This window comes from Schistocerca gregaria, chromosome 1, assembly GCF_023897955.1.
Source record: "Schistocerca gregaria isolate iqSchGreg1 chromosome 1, iqSchGreg1.2, whole genome shotgun sequence".
Taxonomy (NCBI): Eukaryota; Metazoa; Arthropoda; class Insecta; order Orthoptera; family Acrididae; genus Schistocerca; species Schistocerca gregaria.
In genome coordinates, this window is record NC_064920.1 from 907,282,225 (window position 1) to 907,305,358 (window position 23,134).

The 23,134-nt window shown below is 40.8% G+C and overlaps 1 protein-coding gene across 2 annotated transcripts in view; it reads right to left on the reverse strand.

The window, feature by feature from the left end:
* Positions 1–23,134, reverse strand: part of LOC126274762 (leukocyte surface antigen CD53-like) — a 123,257-nt gene that overhangs the window by 90,854 nt on the left and 9,269 nt on the right. For both annotated transcript variants that reach the window (XM_049977141.1, XM_049977140.1), the window contains exon 2: positions 5,624–5,812. In XM_049977141.1, coding sequence (XP_049833098.1) covers positions 5,624–5,812 — 189 coding nt within the window. The remainder of the gene's footprint in view (positions 1–5,623; positions 5,813–23,134) is intronic.

Here is a 23,134-nt window from a genome sequence, read left to right on the forward strand (position 1 = left end):
AATGGAAAAAACTGGTAGAAGCCGACCTCGGGGAAGATCAGTTTGGATTCCATAGAAATGTCGGAACACGTGAGACAATACTGACCCTACGACTTATCTTAGAAGAAATATTCAGGAAAAGCAAACCTACGTTTCTAGCATTTGTAGACTTAGAGAAAGCTTTTGACAATGTTGACTGGAATACTCTCTTTCAAATTCTGAAGGTGGCAGGGGTAAAATACAGGGAGCGAAAGGCTACTTACAATTTGTACAGAAACCAGATGGCAGTTATAAAGAGTCGAGGAGCATGAAAGGAAAACAGTGGTTGGGAAGGGAGTGAGACAGGGTTGTAGCCTCTCCCCGATGTTATTCAATCTGTATATTGAGCAAGCAGTAAAGGAAACAAAAGAAAAATTCGGAGTAGGTATTAAAATCCATGGAGAAGAAATAGAAACGTTGAGGTTCGCTGATGACATTGTAATTCTGTCAGAGACAGCAAAGGACTTGTAAGAGCAGTTGAACGGAATGGACAGTGCCTTGAAAGGAGGATATAAGATGAACATCAACAAAAGCAAAACGAGGATAATGGAATGTAGTCGGATTAAGTCGGGTGATGCTGAGGGAATTAGATTAGGAAATCAGACACTTAAAGTAGTAAAGGAGTTTTGCTATTTGGGGAGCAAAATAACTGATGATGATCGAAGTAGAGAGGATATAAAATGTAGACTGGTAATGGCAAGGAAAGCGTTTCTGAAGAAGAGAAATTTGTTAACATCGAGTATAGATTTAAGTGTCAGGAAGTGAAACATGGACAGTAAATAGTTTGGACAAGAAACGAATAGAAGCTTTCGAAATGTTGTGCAACAGAAGAATGTTGAAGACTAGGTGGGTAGATCACGTAACTAATGAGGAGGTATTGAATAGGATTGGGGAGATGAGAATTTTGTGGCACAACTTGACTAGAAGAATAGGTCGGTTGGTAGGACATGTCCTGAGGCATCAAGGGATCACAAATTTACCTTTGGAGGGCAGGATGGAGGGTAAAAATCGTAGAGGGAGACCAAGAGATCAATACACTAAACAGATTCAGAAGGATGTGGGTTGCAGTAGGTACTGCGAGATGAAGGAGCTTGCACAGGGTAGATTAGTATGGAGAGTTGCATCAAACCAGTCTCATGACTGAAGACCACAACAACAACAAAGTTATGGTCCAGTTTTCATTTTTAAAGGAATTAATACATAATGAGGATGTTTCTTTTTATCATAGCCTCAAAGGATCACTTTGCAAATAATGAAATTTTAACAATCATCAATGGGTCTTAACTCTTCTTCAGTTCCAACACATTCACTTCGTTCCCTGTTTTAAGATCCATTAACGTCTTGTTTGAATAGATGCTAGGAGCGTTCAGGAGAGAAGATGAGGTCTTTTACTTAATTAATTAATGTTAACATATTTTTTTGACATTGACATATCAGGTTGCAAAAATTTTCACATTTCCTGGTTTACTTGTCTGTATTTCAGTATATCATTTTTATGATTCACTATCACAGTGCATGTCTTCTTAATGGGTGTAAAAAGGTGGAATAACATGTTTATATTATTTTTAAAATAAAATTTTTGGCTGTGCTTGAGTATTTTACTGCCTAAAAAGGCACAATTTACTTTGTTATGAAGAAAATTCTTTACATTTGTGGCTTTCTTTTGTGATTTGATCTCTTTTGATCTAATGAAATTTATTGAGAATGGAATTTTTAGAAATATATAACGATTCCTCTTTCCACATCGAAGTCACTACCAGTTTTAAAATTATTTTTAGGCAAATCTGAAATGTGGTCCTTACTGAGTCATCTGTCAGCAGGTGACACATAGCCTGACATGATACAATTTGATTTAAGATTTCCTGATTGTCAGTAATAAGAATTTTGTTATAGTAAGGGCTCATAGTGGCAGAAACATCATCCGCAACTGGTTTATAATTAATAATTAAGTAAAGCACTTAGAGCATATTAAAGGAGATAAATACCCTGAATACATAAATTCAAAGATCAGTGAAAGGTGTCACAAAATCCTTTATGAACTGTGACATAATAAAGCATTCGTGTTAAACATACACTGATCAGCCAGAACATTATGACTACTGACCTACTATCGATATAAACCCGCCCAAGCGATAGCAGCGTCACCTGACGAGGAATGACTCCTAGTCAGGCACACGCATGGTGCATGCAGTATCAGTGAGCGTGCTGTCTGTGTGTAGAATGGAGAAGGGACATGATCTATCTGACTTTCACGAAGGGCAGACTGTGATGGCCCAGCGTCTCGGCACGAGTATTTCGGAAACTGCACGACTTGTCGAGTGTTCGAGGAGTGCCATGGTGAGTGTCTTTAACATGTGGTGAAACCATGTCCTGACGTCATGGAGTCTGGCATCCACTCCTCATTAGGGAAGATACCACAGGATGGGTATACTGGTAAAACAGGACAGACGACGAAACGAACACCAGACTTTAATGCCAGTCAGAGTACAGGTGTGTCTGAACACATAGAGCACTGAACATTCCTAACGATTGACCTCTGCAGCCAACAACCCATGAATGTGGCAATGTCAACGCAACAAAATTGGCAACTACGACTGAAAAGGGCACGTGACTATTGTCACTGGACGTTGGCACAGTGTCAGAGCGTTGCATAACCTGATCAAGCCCAATACCTTCTTCCTTATGCCGATAGGAGGGCGTGGACCCGTCGTCTTCCAGGGGAATAGCTCCTTGACAGTTGTACACCGTGGTGGAGACAAGCTAGCAGCGGCTCCACTGTCCTCTGGGAAACACTCATGTGGGCATCCGTGGGTCTAGTGGTGCTCGTGCAAGGAAACATGACAGCCAAGGAGTATTGTCCATTGGTTGCAGACCACATGCTCCCTTTCATGACGATCATGTTTCCTGACGTCATGATATTTTTCGACAAGATAATGCACCATGTCACAAGGCCAGGAGTGTGGCAAAATGGTTTGAGGAAAAGAGAGACGAGTTTCAGTTGATGTGCTGGCTCCCCAGCTCTCCAGATCTGAACCCAATTGAACACATATGGGGTATGATTTAACGTGGCATCAGGGCTCATCAACTCCCATCCCGTCCCCGGAATTTACTGGAATTAGGTGACTTCTGTATGCAGGTGTGTAGGAATCTAATTCAGGAACCTACCAAAACCTCATTGCTTCCATGATGGATATACTGGCTATTAGGTAGGTGGTCATAATGTTCTGGCTGATCAGTTTATTTATGTGCTCGTCTGAATATGGATTTGTGTTATTGTGCAATATATTTTCAAAAACAGGTGCATTCAAACATCAAAATTATGCCGATGTATAAAAGAGCAGACTCTGTTTAAATATAATTATCATGCTGAAATTTTACTAGCTTAACAGAGACTATTCACTGAATTGGCGTGTAATTCTGGGAAATACAAGCCTGAGTCAGAAGATTACATTTTTCTAGGCATCTGTTGCAGGTGTAAAATTTTTAGTTAAGGGCTACAGTAACACAATCTTTTCTGTGACTTGGGGAACAAATAAACATGTGTAACATATACTTTGAATTAATGAATGTTATTTACTAGTAAACTTGGGAATACTTAAAATTATACGGGAAATGCTCTACTGCAGTATTTGTTATTGGAATTTTGTTGTTAATCTTTCTCAAATTAAGGACGTGTACACTACAATTGGAATGATTTTGTTCTGACTCTGTAAATTAAGATAAGCGACATACAAATGAAATGTGTTATACTATACGTACAATCTGCAAAAGAATTAAAGGATTTTTTTTTTGGAACCACTTCATTTTCCACTATTGTGACACAGAAATTTGAAATTTGTCTCAAAGACGCCTACAAGCTTCTTCTGTAGTGGTGCAAATGCATGACGCGCTGCGACGTCGCCTTCGGCATCGCCTCAAACAGCAAGGTGACGACACATGCGGAAAAAAGACTAGAGCTCAGAGGTTCATGTGAGGCGTAAGGTCGGTTAATGAGGTCACACTGTGTCATATTTCACCACAGTTCTGCCCACAGCCACCACGGACATTACACATGATGGGGAGGCCGTCAGTCTCCCTCCCTACCCACGTCACACCCTTTCTTTTGTCACCACTTTGATGGATGTTACAAATACCACACCCAGCGGTAAAATGACTCGTTGTCTTAGAGGTGGCCGAGTCAAATGTTTCAGACACTAGAATTGACATTAAAAGGTCTCAGTATGTGGCATATACGGCGATAAAGATATCTCACCTCCCGTAGATGCGTTCATTTACACAATTTCGAGTACAAAAACGACCGTTTATAGTATGATGTGTGACAGACTGACGTTCTTCACAATTTTTCACACTGCTGACACATCTGGACGATTCAACCTGTTGCTAAGGACGTATTGGGGCTGCAACCTCACTGAATACCATCTGACCCCTTTGGAGCGTAGTGTGACCACATTTTGTGCTCTGGTGGAATCACTAGGCGTTCAAAACCATTCAACGAAATTTGAAAGCACTCTGAAGCAGAAAAGACGTCTGTGGGGAGGCATCCTCTTCGTCACCCTTCAGATTCTGTATGCTGTAAGGCGTCGAAGGGGTTGCCTGTGTTTGCCGAACCGGGGAGTCTAAGAGGGACCTTCTGCAATTTTATTCATCATGCATGATCATATAAGAGGAAGGCATGAAACAGGAGGGCTAAAAATGCACAAACACCGTATGCTGATTCGGATCACATTCAGAGCTCACTGGATGGTTTCGAACGGTCCCAGATGATTCCACACTGTACAGCAGAGCAGAAACAGTGGTTGTGCTACACTTCAAAGTCATGTTGGTTGGGGCTGCAGCCTCAATATATCGTCAGAGAAGGGTTAAATCGTCCAAGGGTGTAAGCAGAGTCAACGGTTGTAAAAAAAAGTCGTTCTGTTGCACACCACACTGCAAACTGTTGTTCTTGATGGCGAAATGTGTGTAAATGAACGCCGCAAGGGGAGGGGTTATTTCATTATCACCCGATGCGGCACATGCTGAGACCTTTCCGTGTCGATTCTAAGCGGTAATGTGTCTGCAATGTTTTTCTCAGCCACCCGTAAGAAAATCCCAGGTTTCAACGCTGTGCGTTGCGGTTCTGTCTTCCATCCCAGAGGCGTCAGGAGAAGGGGTGAGTGTGAGTGATGGAGCGAGAGGGGTGTGTGACGACAATCCCATCGTGTGACATGTCCACGGTAGTGTTGGGCAGAATTGTGGTGAAATTTGGTGTCAATATGAGAACGTTAACCTACCCCACACCTCAGGTGAACTTTGAGCTCTGGTCTTTCTTTTGCATATATTAACATCTCGCTGTTCGAAGCGCCGCCGAACCTAAAGATAACGTCGCAGGGCATCACGCTTTTGGATAATTATTGAGGATGCTAGTAGGCACATTTGAATCACATGTCGCATTTCTGCATCAAAAAAGGGGAAAATGACGTGGTTTCAAAAAGGTGACCGCTACTTCTTCCGCGCAGGGTAATTTTGCAATGCCACATGTCTTCTATTTTAGTTTGTGACACAAGGCGTGAAAGGTAATGTAAACCACAACAGATCCAACGATTTATAAATATTACTCAGTATTTACCGTTACGACATAGTAGTGACGCTCCTTAAAAGCACCAAATAGTCCATAGAAGGAAACTGCGATGAGAAAACTGCCAAGTACTACAGCTAATGTGCATGGAGTATGCATCTTTCCATTCAGTACGTCTTCAATTCCCTGTAGTTGCTGGTTCATGAGACTACCAATAGTCACGAGAGCAACACCTAAAAGCTAATAAGAAAATTAAGGTGAAATATTTCAACTGCAGTTAAGGATTAAAATTATGGCCAATAGTATTATGTAAAATAAGAATAATTTTGAAAAGTATAGAAGGATACTCTAATTTTTACAGTGAAATGTTGTACTGTGCAAAATAGCCTGCACGATAAATCAGTAAAATCCTTGAGGCATTGCATACAGAGAAGGCCAAACGCCGAGACATTAAAGACAAGCGCGCGCAGTCAGTTTTGACAACAGATACGGCGCAGCAACCGCAGGGCTTGTCACAGGGGAACATAGCTCGCCACGAGGCAGTGCCTTGGTGTCGGCTATTAACCTAGCAGACGATACTTTCAGACTCTGCTATTGGCGGAAAAGACTTGCCACGTAGTGACATGGCTAGCAGGAATGGTGCAGTAAAACTGCTCTGTTACTGACTGGAAAACCCAGGCGGACGACAGTTGCAAATCATCCGTGGCATCAGATATCACAATATTAGGAGCTGAGCAGATGAAAAATCGTTTCACGGCCCCAGAATTGATAAAATCTAAACCATCAGGTTACTTTCCATTCAGAAAGCTGTTGCACTCAGCGACTGTTATATTTACTTGTAAATTATAGATTGCAGCGATCAGTCGTCCTTTGTAAATTTTATTATGCAAATCTAGATTTCGGCTTGAAACTAGCCATTCTCAATGCACTATTATTTTAGCTCAATGCATGTAATGCCTGTTGGTCGGGCTTCATCCACAGTTCATTAAACATTCAATGAACATTCAACGAACTTTGGATGAAGCCCGACCAATAGGCGTTACATACATTGAGAGAAAATGATAGTGCACTGAGTATGGCTAGCTTCTAGCCTAAATCTAGATCTGCATAATAAAATTTACAAAGGACGACTGATCGGTACAATCTATACTTTACAAATCTAAACCAATTAGGCGGATACACCAAATTAAAGAGAAATGAAGACGAGAACGCGTAGCCAAGTGCCCTATGGCCTAAAATACATGCACCCAATAGGACTTAAATTATTCACATTGCAAGCTTTGTTACTGCCTTTGAACTTAGAAAATAAATAGCGCCAAACGCCTTAAGTGATTCCAACAAACCAAATGTTTACATAAAGAATTTTAGGAAGTCCTTCGAAATATAGTAACAGAATTTAAAAACCTGTAATATGTTCTGAATTACAAGCCGGAGTATTCATTCACCGAATTAAAAATTTAATTATAACATAAAATGAATTTCAAAATTGGTAAAAGTAGTGTCTGTATAACAAAACACACCACAATAAGCATCTATAATCGCGCATATTTCATCATGTTTAAGAATAATTAACAGCAAATTACTGTAAATAAAATACCCAACAGATTAAATAACAAATATCTCGAAAACTAATACCCAACAGAAAATATAACGACGGCATTCAGAAATCAGTGAAATTTGGTCATATCCAGTATGTCACATATATGTTGGCAATATGGGAAATGCATGTATGACAGTTTCCTTGGCGACAGCTGTAGTGTATAAGCAGGCGGTAGCCATCTTGGCTGAGAGCAGTTCGGCTCTATGATCCCATGAGTGGCGAGTAGGTCGCAACTTTATAGTAATATGCCATATCGTGTTATTAATGCACTATAATTGGTTCTTTTGGTTTACAAAATACTGTCTGTTGAAAATGGTAAAGTATCTATCTTCTTGATCACGACAAGCCTGACCGCAAAATACTGGACATTATCACACACTCTGAAGTGTAGCAGGGCAATATCCCATGTTTATCAACTGTACAAAAGAGTTACTAAGTCTACGGAATTTTTACTGGAGTCCAGTTATGCTAGTTGGGTGGTGCCAGAATAAAATGTCCACTCACGTGAAAACGTTGAGGTGGCCAAGAAGTAAAATTAGGAGATTTAACTTTTCCTTTATCAGTCTCACAAAAAGAAAAGAAAAACCATTAGCACTGTTACAAACCATCGTCAGACTTAATCTTTCACAACGAAAGTTCCACAACTGAACTCACTATCGAAGTGTTAATCCATACTGATGAATCTGATAAATTAAAACTACGTGTCAATATTGTACTCGAAATTCTCTAACCATTTCCTGAAGATCACTCTAGAGCTATCTCAGTTATCTACAAACATTTCAGGAGGAGATTCAGGCGACAGACGCCTATTGTAGAACTAGTGAAAATCATATGCATTCTTCTTCTTTTTATGGCGCCCTATTTCGGTTTAGGCTAATATAAATGTTCCAGTTCCATCATCTTGTCGTCCTTCTGCCGTCTGATATTCTCGCCAAAGGTTTGTACTGCAAGGTTTCCTTAGAGAGCCCCTAATTCTGCCCTTATGTAGATGTTCCTGACTGCTGAAATCTTTCACAGATCTGATGAAATTTTATTTTGATTTTTCTAAATTTTAAAAACGTTTCTCTCTTGGAGGTGAACATCATTATCTACACAACAATGTGGAAAGTGCCAAATACCTAATGCGTCTCTTTCCTCACTTCCCCTTTGAGAATCATTGCAATTACCCCACATGTGCTCTGAAAGGTGTTTGTTTTATTTTTATTCCATTGTCTTCACAGACTATGTCGAACCCGAAGTACCGGAAATGAGACACTTACTTGCTCCAGTGTTTTACCACCCACAGATTCTTTTCCTAAGAAAGCCGTCACATTAGTTTTAGTTGTTGAAATCTGTATATATTTATGTGTAGCTCTAGTTTTAGTTGTTGAAAACAGTAAATATTAATGTGTAGCTTAAGAGATGTAGTTTACACATTATCTTCAGTTTTTGAAACACTTTTTTGAGATCGTTGAAAGTTAGGTGCACCATCTAATTGAAATCCTGTCCCTTTTTGCAACCTGTTTCTGTTAAGACGTTACTACTACAAGTCCGTTATCCAGAGCAATATTTAAAAGACTAATCATATCTGCATAGTTAGGATCGTTTCTTTCTCCCATGCCGCCTTCGTCAATTACTTCTATCTTATGCTGAATAGGTTTAGTATTGTTATTTTCAGAGGCACACTTCTCTATTTAATTCCACATTTATTCCCTCGATTCCAGTTTCCTGCTTATTCTGTGTCTTTGCAAATTTTATACCCAGTTTCTTAATTTCTAAATTGTTTGTTGCTCCTAGGTTTTTTAGCTCCCAGGTTTCTTGTGCTTTTTCGTTGCATCCCAGCTGTCCGTAGTGTTTGAAGTTTGACTACATTTCTCTCTGTTCTGTTATGGTGTGTCACGAATGATACACCACTTCTAGGTTCCCATAATGTTCTGTTCTGCTTATAATTTCGTCCCAAAACGCCTTGTATGCCTGTCTTGACGACCGATTTTGTTTTGTTCTTTCCTTCGAGGTACTGATGTTTTTTTCTGTATTATTATTTAATTAATTTATATAAATTTTATTATTTTGTTGAACAATTTCTTTCATCTCGTTTCGTATTACTAAACCCGTTCTCCATCCCTGCAATGACTTCGTATATAGCGCGTCTTTGGCTGATTTGAATACTGCGTCTCGTAAGTGCTTACATCTTCTTCTGTGGATAGTTTTTCAAGGTGTTGAACTAGTAAGCATTGGCAAAGACGGAGCATTTCTTCTTGCAACAAGTATACTTCGCTTTTTGTTTCCCTTCCACCCATCTAGCCCACATCTGCATTTCGGATTTAACCAGCACGTATGTTTCTCCCCTACACGCTTGAGTCTCTAGTAATCTTGCAGATAACTGTCAGCTTAAGAATTGACAGTAAGTACCCCAAGTTTATATTACAGGAACCAGACAGTGATATTCCAACTAGACGAACGTTAGAAATTAATAAAAACGAATCTTAAGAAAAACAGTTTAACAAAAGGGTCAAGTTTCTTCTGCCGCAACATGTGAGAGGAAAATAGCCATATTCGTTTAACGGAGTCAGAAATAACAAATTTTTCCCGACGAAAGTATTACTTAATGTCACGATGTAGATCTGCTGCCAACGTTGGTTCGAGTACGCTACAGAAATTTCTCTGGGAATCTCTTACACATCCTATATACTGTACAGATCTCTCCCCATGCGTTTTCCATGTTTTTGGTTCTCTGAAGAAAGACATCCATGGCCGTCGATTTGCTTCAGAAGAAGTGCACGCCTGGGTACAATCGTGCTTCCATACCAAATGAAAACATTTTTCCACCATGGCACTGACCATGTTGTCTCATATAACTGTATGTATACACAGTTATGGCGATTACTTTTGAAAGAATAAACACTTAAATAGTTTTCCGTCTGTTTCATTTTCATTTGGCTACTCCTTATACACAGTTGTTTGGCTTTAGTTGTTTATCAGAGTTAGTAGTCTCTCACCGAGTCTCCTTATCTGAAAATTTTTCGAACTTGTATTCTCAGGCATCGGGGCCACAAGTTGGCAGAGCCACTTCACAACTGGAACATAGCGTCAGCTTTCATCCTCATCTGCTCGCAAGACACTATAGACGCGACAAATGTTTGACGGGGCGGATTACTGGTGGTGGTCTCGAAAGTAAAGATTTCATTCTAATTGTTGACTCTACTAGACTTTACAATTGCGGTTGACGTAGTAACTAAAATATTAATTTAAGTTTTAGGCAAATGTTAACTAACTATAATGTAATTGAGAATATATGCCTTTATAGGTAGATAATTAATTTAATAGCCTACTGTGTGTCGTAGGTAATGTTGAAAAAAATAGTATAATTGTACCTAAACAAAAATAAAGAGTAATGTGGCAAAGTGCATTAGTTATTAGTTTTATTAATATTGAAAGAAATGTGCACACGTAACAGGAAAACGATATTTCATAATTTTTGAAATGAAAGTGGCCAACTTTATCCGGCTGTTTCACATTATTGTCGTACAATGTATGGCATACATCAATACCTTTACAGCCGCATGTAATCGACGCAAAATCTTTTTTTAGTGAAATAATTAACGACAACATACGATACTATACTGGGGCTGCATGTACGATAGTAATAAAAGAAAACTCAGGTCACCGAGGTTCAAATGGCTCTGAGCACTACGGGACTTAACATCTGAGGTCATCAGTCCCCTAGAACATAGAACTACTTAAACCTAACTAACCTAAGGACATCACACACATCCATGCCCGAGGCAGGATTTGAACCTGCGACCGTAGCGGTCACCGAGGTTTGTTAAAAATTTAAGTTTAGTTATAAAGTGAACAAGCTGACATGCACCTGGTGAACAATGGCAAACGTCGGACACCCGTGTTTTATTCATTTCTGGAATTTTTAAAAGCTTCTCTTATCATCACAAAGACAAACTCACATATTTTCAGTAATACTGAAGAATCGCAAACATGACAAAATTAATGTAATCATTCACAATTTTGTTCCATAACAACGAAAAAGTACGAATGAAAAGAAATAAAATACCTACAGCCAGGGAAGTGTGTACGACCAAACGTATTTGGCAAACACTTAACAATTTATTTATTTCTTGTTTTTCAATGGTGACACACGGAATTAATTGTGTGGTTAAGTAAGATGCAAAGTTTTAATCTGCAGCGACATCTTCCACTGCATAGTCTAATCAAGGATCCATCAGCTTAATAAAAGGGAAGCGTAAATTACATAAACACACGTCTGCAGTTTACGCCAGAACACAAAAGCATCTGAACGAGGAGTTCTACAATTGCAGAAGAGTTGATGAGTTTTGAACAACTTTTCCTTATTTGGCTTCTTCTCTTTATTCACACACAACTATATCGCTTAAATGAAACACCTGTAATAATTTAAGAGACTGTTCTGTGGATATTGGCCCCACGGAGTGGCTGCTCGGTTTGAGAAGAAATGTTACGAATTGTGCGGCCCTTCCCGCCGGAGGTTCAAGTCCTCCCTCGGGCATGTGCGTGTGTGGTGTTCTTAGCACCAAGTCCTGCGCTGCTACACACACAAATCTATGAAAGAACGAGTCAATGTTTTCCCATTTGTGGCGGGCGGCTGTTGCACTGAGGTGGATGCTGTGTAGTTTATCGTTCGAAGGGATTTTGTCACTGACAAGCAGATACCATCGCGAGATAATCCGTCAGGGCAGGAACGTCCAATAAATGATTCCGACAGTATTGTCCAGTTCACAGTTTTTCGAGATGCGGTCTTTGTAACGATTTTGCTTATCGATTTGTTAAGAAGCGTGAGGTGTTTGATTTCTACATCTGCATGACTATTCTGCAGTTCAGAGAAGTCCCTGGCAGGGGGTGCACGTAACTAATTTTATGAAAGTATTTCCGGATATATTTTAAAGGTGTCACCACGAAGAAGCTGTAGGGCCCGGAATTCTTCATTTGGTATTGCCATAAGAGAAGAAGGTCTTTTGGTGCGAATTGAAATATTTTCCTGAGGTTGGAGTTGAATATGAGACCTTTTCCCCTGTAAACTACAACCAGTCCGTCATACCAGACAGCACTTGCCTAGAGCAATATAGGGAAATCACGAAAAATCTCATTCACAATGACGAGGCAGGAATTTGAACCATACTACGTCCGAACAAGAAATTGGGGTCAGGAATACTGCAACCATGGATTTTTGCTTGAACGCTCCCCATAGAGCGTACCCATCGAAAACTTTTTCAGGTGGCCAGTAAACTTCAGAAATAAGAAACTGGATGTTCAACAATTACAAAAATACATCTCAAACGAAGATTAGTGTCAATACTTAGAATAATATGTTTTGCATCTTGTGACAGAAGGAAGGTGTTGGTATACTACTAACTACTTCCCAGGATTTGTGCATAGCAGCTGCCTTTGTTTCATTTAATAAAAACGAACGAGAAGACTGAAGCACATGTTGATTTTTTATGGTAATACCTGCCAGGACTCTGCCGATTTCAAAAAAGAAGCTATCCAAGGTCTTGGTTCGGAAACCATCCCTCATCACACTTATTCTTCTGATTTTGAGCCATAAAATATTTATCTTTTACGATCGCTGTCTACCAACAACCAAGAATATCCCTTTCCGGGTGACAATGCGCTTCAGCCTTAGGATAACTGTGAATTAATAGGCTTCTACAGGTGTGGCATCGATAAATTATCTGAGAATTGATAATGCGAGAGACAATATATTCTTGCTGATTAATTTTTACAGCGATCAAGAAACCATCATCGGCTGTATACTGGAATGACGACAATGAAAATTTGTGCCGGATCAGGACTCAAAGCGAATTTTCTGTTTCACGCAGTAGTCGCCTTAACTGCTTGAGCTGTCCGTGCATGAATCACGGCGCGGCCCAGACTTCTATATGCATGCATGTTCGAATGAGCATTGCATCGTACTTCTTAATAACACAGGCGCTGCTGTCTCGTATTTATTCGCCAATACTAGGCCCTCAGTTCTCAATAAATATGTCCTCCCTGGACCGAAATATACACAACGTAAGAGCGCAGGTTGTGACACGTGAACGACAACATATGGAAGTTTTGGTCTGTCAGTAATTCGGATTTCCGTAGGGGTTCATCTACATCTACATCTACATATATACTCCGCAATCCACCATACGGTGAGTGGTGGAGGTTACCTCGAACCACAACTAGCATCTTCTCTCCCTGTTCCATTCCCAAACAGAACGAGGGAAAAATGACTGCCTATATGTCTCTGTACGAGCCCTAATCTCTCTTATCTTACCTTTGTGGTCTTCGCGCGAAATGTAAGTTGGAGGCAGTAAAATTGTACTGCAGTCAGCCTCAAATGGTGTTCTCTAAATTTCCTCAGTATCGATTCACGAAAAGAACGCCTCCTTTCCTCTAGAGACTTCCACCCGAGTTCCTGAAGCATTTCCGTAACACTCGCGTGATGATCAGTAACAAATCTAGCAGCCCGCCTCTGAATTGCTTCTATGTCCTCCCTCAATCCGATCCGGTGGGGATCTCAAACGCTCGAGCAGTACTCAAGAATAGTTCGTATTAGTGTTTTATAATATGCCCCCTTTACAGATGAACCACATCTTCCCAAAATTCTACCAATGAACCGAAGACGAGTATCCGCCTTCTCCACAACTGCCATTACATGCTTCTCCCATCTCATATCACTCTGCAATGTTACACCCAAATATTTAATCGACGTGACTGTGTCAAGCGCTACACTACTAATGGAGTATTCAAACATTACGGAATTCTTTTTCCTATTCATCTGCATTAATTTAAATTTATCTATATTTAGAGTTAGCTGCCATTCTTTACACCAATCACAAATCCTGTCCCAGTCATCTTGCATACTCCTACAGTCACTCAACGACGACACCTTCCCGTACACCACAGCATCATCAGCAAACAGCCGCACATTGCTATCCACCCCATCCAAAAGCTAATTTATTTAGATATAAAACAACAGCGGACCTACCACACTTCCCTGGGGCACTCCAGATGATACCCTCAACTCCGATGAACACTCACCATCGAGGACAACGTACTGGGTTCTATTACTTAAGAAGTCTTCGAGCCACTCATATACTTGGGAACCAATCCCATATGCTCGTATCTTAGTTAGGAGTCTGCAGTGGGGCACCGAGTCAAACCCTTTCCGGAAGTCAAGGAATATGCCATCCGTCTGATACCCTTCATCCATGGTTCGCAAGATATCATGTGAAAAAAGGGCGAGTTGCGTTTCGCAGGAGCGATGCTTTCTAAAGCTGTGCTGATGCATGGACAGCAACTTCTCTGTCTCAAGGAAATTCATTATATTCGAACTGAGAATATGTTCGATAATCCTGCAACAAACCGGCGTTAAGGATATTGGTCTGCAATTTTGAGGATCCGTCCTTCTACCCTTCTTATATACAGGCGTCACCTGCGCTTTTTCCCAGTCGCCCGGGACTTTACGTTGGGCAATAGATTCGCGATAAATGCAAGCTAAGTAGGGACCCAATGCAGTAGAGTACTCTCTGTAAAACCGCTCGCATAAAGTGGTAAATCCGGGTCCTAGTACGACTCCAGCACAAATTTTCACTGTCGCCGTTCCAATAAACAGCTGATGGTGTTTCATATTCACAGAGCAAATACGTTTCCTGTGTCGAAAAGTGGTAGAGGGAATACACACACTACGAAATCTAGTTAACTAACTGATGTATATGCCGGCCACTGTGGCCAAGCGGTTCTAGGTGCTTCAGTCTGGAACCGCTGCTGCTGCGCTCGCAGTTTCGAATCCTGCCTCGGGCATGGATGTGTATGATGTCCTTAGGTTACCAGAATGAGATTTTTACTCTGCAGCGGAGTGTGCGCTGATATGAAACTTCCTGGCAAATTAAAACTGTGTGCCGGACCGAGACTCGAACTCGGGGCCTTTGCCTTTCGCGGCAGGTGCTCTACCAACTTTTTTTTTCCCTACATTTTGTTCGTTGTTGGTCGTTGCGGGGTCACATGACATCCGTTAAAGTTCGTTTGTTGATCCTCCCACTCAGTTTTTTTTATTACAGAGGCCAATCAGCGCTCTGACCGAACACGCTGAGCTACCGTGCCGGCATCTGAGCTACCGAAGCACGACTCACGCTCCGTCCTCACAGCTTTACTTCTGCCAGTACCTCGTCTCCTGCCTTCCAAACCTTCCAGAAGCTCTTCTGAGAACCTTCCAGAACTGCTGGATCCCATCGGATACTTCAAGCTTCTAGTTACTGGGAAGAATAACCTTTCTTTGCAACGTCATTGGACTGCCAGGCATTGAAACGTTACGCTAGGAGTATCTCGCAACATATGAGTTTTATTTGAAAACAATGAAGAACTCGGAGCCTTTGTTAGTAAAGTCATTTGCTAACTAGAAGAATACTTTAGAAATCTTTGATCATCATATAGATACTAAATATAAATTCTCTATTCAGCATGCATCAAATTTGTCAAAGTTTGCGGAAGGCAAAGTACTTGATGTTGCGGAGTCCATCAATCTGCAAAATAGAAAAAATGCTGAACAGAATACAAAAAGAATGAAAGGTGTAGTGAAAATAAATTCTTCTGTGCGCAAATTACAAAAAATGCCTTGATTCTGGAGAAGCTGGAATAAACGAACCCGCACATAATGATGGTGATTTTAGAGCACTACTTCGTTTTCGTGCTCGAGCCGGCGATGAAGCACTTAAGAATGATTTACTTGCACAAAACATTCACAATACAGCCACGTATGTCTCTCCAGAAATGCAGAATCAAGTTACTCAACTATGTGGTAATACTATTCAAGTGCAAGTACTTAAAAGGGTAATAGAGGCATGTTTTTTTACTGTACTGGCTGACGAAACTGAAGACGTATCACAGTGAAAGCAACTAGCGTTATGTTTACGATACGTAGACTGTTCATCTGGAAAATCGATCGTAAGGAAGAGTTCCTCGAGTTTATCTACGTAGAAGACGTTTCAGCTCAAGCAATGTCAACGAAGATTATGACGCACCTCTTATCTTATAACTTGGATGTGGATAAATCGGTTTGGCAAGGCTTTGATGGCGCTACAATGATGAGCTTCCTGTTACGAGGTCTGGGAACAATAATTGCAGAACAGTACACGAGAACACAATTCGTACACTATGTGGCACACGTCCTTAGTTCAGTTCTAGCTAGTTCATGCTAGTTACCTGTGACGTGGAACTGTTTCGGAACCATGAAAAGTGTAGTGAACTCTTTTCGACATCTCCGCTCCAGGACTAGGTCTTGAGGAAAATTTCGCATCAAATTAACTCTTCTTATTCAACGATTATCTCCCTTTGTGAGACGCTGTGGACCGGAAAGCATGTGGCTGTCGAAAGCTTTGCAGAAATGCTTCCTGTAGCGTGCGCAACACTTAAGGCACTTCAAGATGCTGCTAACAGGTATGTCACCACTCAAGCATACCAACTATTGACCACCTTAGGAAACAGCCAGTTTATCGTGTCGCTAGTTATACTAAGAAAAGCTTTTTATATACATCGAACCTAAACAAAGCAATGCAGAACGTTAATGTGTACTTGACTACAGTTATTTGACGTAAGTTGATCTTTGACAACCGTACAATGATGGGTACGGTAGCTTTGGAGGCCTATCTCAACCAACAAAAAACGAGATTCTGTAAATGTCTCTAAAGAAAAACTTTAGCATTGTCACAGCTCTGAAGAAGACTTCTGTTTTCGCCTATAGCCGTCACCATTTCGCAGTTGAAAGGTTGCAAAGGCGCTGCAAGTTGTCAAGGAGTTTCTGACGCCGTCTCGTCTACATGTAACAGTTGCAGCTATTCGGAAAAATACTCGAAATGAATGTCAGTTCTCAATCCTTTTCGAGCAGGCAAAACAGGTGTCTGGAAGGCAAACCCAGTGCAGCAATGTACCAGGAGAAACTGCCGAAATAAGCTGCCGTCGAAACGTATTTTGCCCCTTTATGAAACATGTGATTACAGTATTCGATGCTCTTCTTAAACCACACGAAGAAACGATCGAAGGGACTCAGATGCTTCAACCTGAGAAAACTTGTAATGACTCCAGGAGAAAATAAGTCTTAAAAAATAGCACAAGTATCTCAGGATGAAAATGCAGGCGTAATACTTCTGAGTGGAAACGACATGTGGCACAATCACTGGAAATCTTTGGAGCAAAAACCTGCCATTACAGCAGAAGTTACTGAGCAGTGCGACCAACAGTTTTTCCATTTGATAAAAAAAAGCTTCTTATGATTTTAGCCATATTAAAAGTATCCACTGTGACCGCTGAAATATGTTTCTCTACTCTAAAGAGGCTTAAATTAGAAATAAAATGAGGGATGAAAGACTTACTAGTATTGCTTTAATGATTATGCATCGAGATCTGTCAGTGCAATTAAATTCTGAAGAAACTGTAAATAAGTTTGCAATAAGGTTAAATATGAGGCTAAATATTATATTAGAAGGCTAAATACATTTTAAATAAAAGTCATTGTTGTTATTCATTAAATTACATTAACGTATGACTATAGTAACAGTTAAATGCCAAAGTGTCACAAAGATGATGAAATAATATTACATAATGTTAGTAATTGTATACTTTAATAATATGTAACTACCTCCTGTTTTAGGTTTATTTCTTCTGTCGTAAACAAATATCTTGATACCAACATTACATACTTTTTATTTAAAGGTGCTTTGCGTCAATTATTGTTTGCCCGCGACTTTACACGCAAATGTTGTGGATTCTAAAATACTCGTGGGACTTTTAATTTGCAATTGTTTGACTCCACTGGGGTTAACAGTAATGTCTTTTTATGAAGTGAACGAAGATATCGGCAAAATATAGTTTACCTTCCTAAAGAGTAGTGTTGGACACCCGCATGTAAAAGCCATAGGTACGTCAGTGACTACTAATATAGCTATAAACTGGTGTCCAAAACTTAAGAGGAGACGTTCATGAAATTGACTGAAAATGTCAATTTGCAATTTATTTTTTATTTGTTAGTAGAACTCGTGTAAAATAAGTTCACAAAGTTTAAATGTTGACATTGCATCCGAAGTGCCTGAAAAATAATTAATTGTGTGACGCTACTTTCCTGCCAGACCTGCTTTTCGAACCAACACTTCAATACTGGCTCGGTGAATAACGATTCCGTAGATTACTTTCAGGCAAACTTCCAAGAGGACAGCTGGAAGGTTGTGATATATAGACTCTTTGGTTTTATAGATATTCTGTGACTCTGATCCTTATCTTAGAAATTATAGCAAGCCAGCTGTTTTGTTTATGAAGAAGAAATTCTTATTTTGCCTTACGCTATTGACGGACATCTACGCTAGTGTTCAATTCTTTCATCATTCAGTAATGCCACGGTCACAAAGAGTGTATAAAAGACGGGATAAATTGCATTTTCAGAAGTTAGTGAATGCAAAACTCAGGGCATGTCGAGAAAAATAGATTCACTGCGCCTCACTGCAGCTGAAAAGTCAGTTGGAAACCTGGTAAAGGAAAGAAGGCAGAAAACAAGAAACCATAAGAGAAGCTCTGAAGGGAAAGAGGGCCCTAAGTACAAATTTTGAGTCGTCTGAAGAGGTGACACAAGGAGAAACATTAGGTTTAACTTAAGACTGCATTTCCTGAAAAATTATGTTTTTAAAATTTATGTACCTTTCCATCAGAATGTATGAAGGCTACAATTATGAAATTTTCGGCACGTATTTCTATAAACCCAATAAATGTAGCTTCAAGAGAAATTTTTGAAATTCTGAGTGTAACCTGAAATAAGGGACAAAGTGCTTGGAATTTTGTATTATACTTACAAAATTATAGTTAAAAGTTATTGAAAGTCTCCTGTTTGAAATATTTAAATAGCTTCATCAGGGAAGCTTACTACGTGCAAAGAGATAAAACAGAGAAAATTTTGTGGAAATCTCTTGAATTGTTTCTGAGAAAAAGGTTCATATATTATTTTTTTAAATCAAAATTTTTAAATTCCTAAAAATGTTAAATATATGTAATGCAAAGAAATTAAGCGTAAGTGTGTCAATCTCAAGCAACGCATCGAAAAAAATTAATAGCTGTATCTCCAAACTTGTGGATTTGGCGCATCTTTTGAATAATATGTTTTTTTCATGATCGTCCCCCAGTAAGGACGAAAATAACTTTCGCGTGATGTTACACTGCTACGTAAGTTGGACAACACATAGGGAGAACTGTATAGAACAATGTAGAATAGAAGGTAACTGAAAGAAATATGTCATGAGACGAACAGAAATGATACTTTTATTCAAAGATAATAATTATTACTCTGAAGTCACCGAAAATCATAATGGTCACCTGGACATTAGAAAAGGCGAGGCATGGTTCTTAATAGGGTCTGTGATGGTCACAGACGGCAGTGTATCATCTGCAAAGTTCGTGAGGAGTTCATTTGGTAGCGTCTTCCACGCTCCACGAACTTGGCTGGCAGCTACTGGATGGTCGCCGGTGCATGTGGAAGTGCGGCAGAACGTCCCTCCAACACATCGCACAATCGCTCGATGGTATTTCCTGAGCAGTTCTCGTGATAAGGCGTTCCATGCCTCAACCAGCGTGGTTGGTAACTAGTGGATGGTCGCTGGTGATCGTGGACGTGCTGCGAAACGTCTTCCCAACGCATCCCATAAGTGCTCGATGGGGTTTCATTCGGGGAACAGGCAGGCCAGTCCATTTGCCAAATATCCCCTTCGTTCCCGGAGCTCCTTCACCTTCGTTGTTCGACGCGGTCGCTCATTGTGATGCATAAAAATAGAGTCAGGATCGAATGTACCCCATAAAAGGGTCACATGGAGAAGCACTACATTGTCACAACAACGTTGACTGGCGAGTGAACAATGTTCAGTGATCTGGACGTCAGTACACCCCACACTATAACACCTGGGTATGCCAGATGGCTAAACCGTAGTACGTAGATTTTTAAAATTATGTCTGCTTTTCTTTTTCTAAAGCAGATATTTTATGTATAGCTTTTTTCTTTAACACCAAAATTTGAAGTTATATTAAAATGTGGGACATAACACATATCAGTTCACTACCAACATTTGGTGTGTTCTTGTATCTAGATAACAGACTAAAAGAAACTAGCGAATAAAAAATTACTGAATGAATAAATAAATCTCATCTAGTTAACAAGACGTGCTTGAACCACTCTTTTTTTCAAGTTTCACCAACGATCGCTTACAGGTTGAGAGAGCACTGCGCAGTAACCAAAACCCGAACTCAGGTAAGCCGGCCAGAGTGGCCGAGCGGTTCTAGGCACTACAGCCTGGAACCGCGCGACCGCTACGGTCGCAGGTTCGAATCCTGCCTCGGGCATGGATGTGTGTGACGTCCTTAGGTTAGTTAGGTTTAAGTAGTTCTGAGTTCTAGGGGACTGATGACCTAAGCAGTCCCATAGTCCCATAGTGCTCAGAGCCTTTTGAACCGAACTCAGGAAAGGAAATTTTACACTATCCCTTTAAACTGTAGACACGTAAACCAATTAGTAGGAACTTTGTGTAGACGGCGAGATGCAACCAGTGCATTTAGTGTGATCATACGTCTCCACTCTACCCATATCCCACCGCTCCCCACCAACTATGGATGTTGTCACAGGAGGTGGCTTGGGTGCCTCTACAATGCAGATAGCCGTACTGTAGAGAGTAGTGATCTCTGTTGAGTTGTGAGAATAGCATATGTCTCCTGAAGAGGAGCAGCAGCTGTCTCAGTAGTTACATGGCTGGCAGAGTACGCGATAGATTTACCATTTCCAATATGACTTTACTACTTTGGTATTGTGGCAAGCTTGAAAGCAATGAGAAACTATAGCAGTTTTACATTGACGGAAAAAATCTCAACACCAAGAAATTGTTAATGTAGAGTAATGAAATTTAGGGAATACTCTCGTGTAGGTAACATATTTAAGTGATTAACATTGAAAGATCACAGGTCAATGCAAACTCAACGAAAATCATTGCCAATGTAAAATGCTGGTACAGCAGTAACTAGTGTAATCGCCAGAATGTTGAATGCAAACATGCAGACTTACATGCATCGTGTCGTACAGGTGCCAGACGTTAGTCTTTTGGATGGAGTTCCATACCTGTTGCACTTGGTCGGTCAATACAGGGACGGTTAATGCTGGTTGCGGATGAAGCTGGGTTGTCCTCCGATGATGTCCCACACGTGCTCGACTGGACAAAGATCCGGTAATCGTGCAGGACCAGACAATATGTCGACACACTGTAGAGCATGCTGAGTTACAACAGTGGTATGTGAGAGAGTGTTATCCTGTTAGGAAACACCTCGTGGAATGGCGTTCACGAATGGCAGCACAACAGATCGAATCACCAGACAGAAATTTGTAGTCAGCAAGCGTGGAATAACCACGAGAGTTCTCTTGCTGTCAAACGAAATCACACCCCAGACACTAACCCCACATACAGGTCTAGTGTGTCTAGGCCACAGAAAAGTTGACTGCAGGCGCTCAACTAGTCTCCCTCGATCCAACACACGGCCATCACTGGCACTGAGGCAGAACCGCTTTCATCACAAAACAAGGTAGATCTCCGCTCCCCCTCCAATGAGATTTCGCTTGACACCACTGAAGACATAAATGGCGGAGGTTTAGAGTCAATGGAATGAGCGTTACAGGGCGTCCATTTTGGAACTCTCCTTGAAATAACCGGTCTGTAATAGTTTGTTGCGTTACTGTGGTGCCAACGGCTGCTCAAATTGCTCCTGCAGATGCAGTGCGATGCGCCACGACAGTCTCCCCTCTGGGTAGTACCATATGGCCGTCTGGAGCCAGGCTTCTTGCAACCGTACGTTACTCCATTGCTACCAACAATCACTTACAGTGGCAGAAGGAACACCCAGCTTCTTGTAGCCCTATTACACGACCTCGTTCAAACTCTGTGACCTGTTAATAATGGCATCTTCGTTGTCTTAAAGGCATTCTTGACTAATATCAGTACAGTACCCCCAGTCTCAAACGTAACTAACTCTCACGGCCGTTACAGCGAGTATTTAAAGAAAACCTTTAGTACATTTTCATCTTGGCGCTACTAGCCTAGTCTTATGCGACAGGCACGAAATTTGAAAAGACTTCATCTTTCAGATGTAGAAACATACCTACCAACGTTCGCTTGTCTCGCACAACCCATTCTTGATGTTGGGGTTTTCTTCGTCTGTGTATTTTCATAGGAGATACTTGCTTATTTACTGTGTTGCTTAATGATGACGGCATCCTCTTAGGTGAACTGTTCTGGAGGTAAACAGTCCCACATTCAGATCTCCGTGCAGTGGATTCTCAGGAGCCTGCTGCCACTAGACACAAAACAAGTCCTGCATTCCACCCGTCGGAACGTGAAATGTTGGTTCGATTAAACTTATAGGCAAACTAGAAAAATTTGTATCCAGGGCGGGGATCGAAAACATGTGTCCTGCTTATTAGGCAGTTGCGCTAACCAGTGAGGCTCCTTGGCACAGTGGTTCGCACAACTGCTCTATTTATCCTGGCACGACTTCATCCTGGATGCAAACTTTCACTGCCGCCCCAGTCTACTTTAAATTCCCCCTTACACACGAAAGGAATTCCTGAGGCTCTCCCTGTTCTGCAATAGCACCTCAGCATCGAAAGTAAATTGGCGATCCAGCCTGAAAAGCAGGCGCAGGTACTCATGGAAATGAAATGACACTATTTTGGAGACTTGGCACAGCGGTTAACTCCACTGCGTGGGTTACCCTGGCATGCCTCCCTCCTCGATCCTGATTCTCGCTGTAATTCCGGTCTACTGTAAGTACCCCCTTCCTTCCCTGCTTCAGTCTATACATCGTATCTGTATGAGACCAGCATAGTCTCTAAAATTATGTCATTTCATTTATATAAGTTCCTGCATCTGGTTTTCAGA